The sequence below is a fragment of the Austrofundulus limnaeus genome, unplaced genomic scaffold (assembly GCF_001266775.1).
Source record: "Austrofundulus limnaeus strain Quisiro unplaced genomic scaffold, Austrofundulus_limnaeus-1.0 Scaffold17, whole genome shotgun sequence".
Lineage (NCBI taxonomy): Eukaryota > Metazoa > Chordata > Actinopteri > Cyprinodontiformes > Rivulidae > Austrofundulus > Austrofundulus limnaeus.
This window is the reverse complement of record NW_013952419.1, coordinates 1204619-1206416: the sequence shown is the minus strand read 5'-3', so window position 1 is coordinate 1206416 and position 1798 is coordinate 1204619. Positions and strand designations below refer to the sequence as shown.

Sequence of the window (1798 nt, the reverse complement as noted above, 5' to 3'; positions counted from 1 at the left end):
CGTCAAAATCGGACGCAGACGGAACCTTGGAAAAGCATCAATATGTGACGACTTGGGAGTGAGAATAGGTAGGAGTATGTTGCTTTGAATTTACTCAACTCAGTTAAGTGGAACCAGGTAACATAACATGGTTAAGTAAATCCAACATTTCATTTTTTACAGTGTGCAAGGCTGGATGGATAAGTCTTCTGTTGTTGACATKTTGYATTTATTTGTAAARAAACTGTTTCTTTGCAGCTATACAGTCATAAACCCCTCTATCAAACTAGAATGGACCACTCTAGAAGCTGGAGGGGTGCGGGGTGTGAAGCACCTCATTTGGGTTTAAAAAGACAGCCTCAAAACGAGTTGATCTGAGACAGAAAAGGGATGAAAGAGGGGCTTGTGGAGGACAATAAAGAGGAATTCAGACCAAAGAATTTTAGTTCCACTTTATATAGACACCAACTGAATTAAATGTGAACAAAAAGGATTTAAAAGCTTMATATGTCTCCTTTAAAAAATGTGCCTATAAGGGCTCCTGATGCTATCATGACAATCTGTCTTTAGAATGAGTCTCAACTCCTACCATGTCATGTTTTTGCTCGATAGCTGTTAAAAAGTGAATCAACCTCATCTTTTCTCTCCACTGTCCTTGCATTTTTCAGGCAACAGCTCCAGCTACAATCTGTCCCAACCTCTGTCCACGCAGGCGTCCGATGAGTACTCCGACATCTTCGAGGACAGGGAGGCCAACGTGGAATTGGGAGATGGGGTCGAGATGAGGCCCTTGGTCCCCGAGGGGCCCCTGAGGATGAACGGCTGGCTGATCTGCAAAGAACAGGACGAGATGCTGAACCTGGCGTTCACAGTGGGCTCCTTCCTGCTCTCTGCCATCACACTGCCGCTGGGGATCGTCATGGATAAATATGGGCCTCGCAAGCTTCGACTGCTGGGCAGGTGAGCGCGGAGAGGATGAAAATAGTCCCGTTTATACTTAGTTTTCAAAGAGCAAGCAGATATATTTGATGTTTGTTTATGTTTTCAGCACATGCTTTGGATTTTCCTGCCTGCTCATTGCTTACGGAGCCTACAAACCAAATGGTAAATCTCACAGATCCACAGCTCGTTTATTGAAAATGGTGGTTGTTGGCAGCTAACATCTGTCTCCTTTGCAGAACTATCAGTTCTCATCTTCATCGCCCTGACTTTCAATGGCTTCGGGGGCATGTGCATGACCTTCACCTCGCTCACAGTAAGTAGCTGCACCACCTGTATGTATGAGGCTTTTTAATCTCCCCGCTGCAAGGCGTTTGCACCTGCCGCCTGATGTTTGTCCAGATGTATATTCCATATGTTCACAGCACCTCACAGTCTCTGTGTTACTGGTTTGTTGTGATATTTCACTGGCTCCCTGCCTGCTCACTCTCTTTCACCGCTCTTTGTCTGGCATTCCTCTTCATGTTTCTTTTTTTTCATCCTTTCATTGTGTTTTTAAACACTGAACTCAGTGTTCTCAGTTTCACCCTCAGATGACAGGAAGGTTACTGATTAAAGACAGAATGAAAGCAAAAACTAGAAAAGCTTTTTAGCATTTTTTACTTCATCTGTTATGTGTTTTATATAGCATCACGAGAGCCAAACCCCTGCTGCAGTAAATTTGCTCAAAAATCCAAATTAACTTATTTTTTTATTTACTCTTTAAAATAAATTTCAACAGAAGAATTATTTTTTTCTGAGTTAAGTGAAAATTTGAACCCAATATCTATTGAATTATAGGAGAATAGTTCAGCTACTTACAACCAGAGGTGTATAGTAA

General features: G+C 42.3%; 1 protein-coding gene across 2 annotated transcripts in view; it reads left to right on the top strand.

The window, feature by feature from the left end:
* The window catches only part of slc43a2b (solute carrier family 43 member 2b), a 13848-nt gene that overhangs the window by 4086 nt on the left and 7964 nt on the right, over nt 1-1798 (top strand). For both annotated transcript variants that reach the window (XM_014003214.1, XM_014003215.1), the window contains 3 exon segments: nt 648-939; nt 1028-1083; nt 1158-1234. In XM_014003214.1, coding sequence (XP_013858668.1) covers nt 648-939; nt 1028-1083; nt 1158-1234 — 425 coding nt within the window.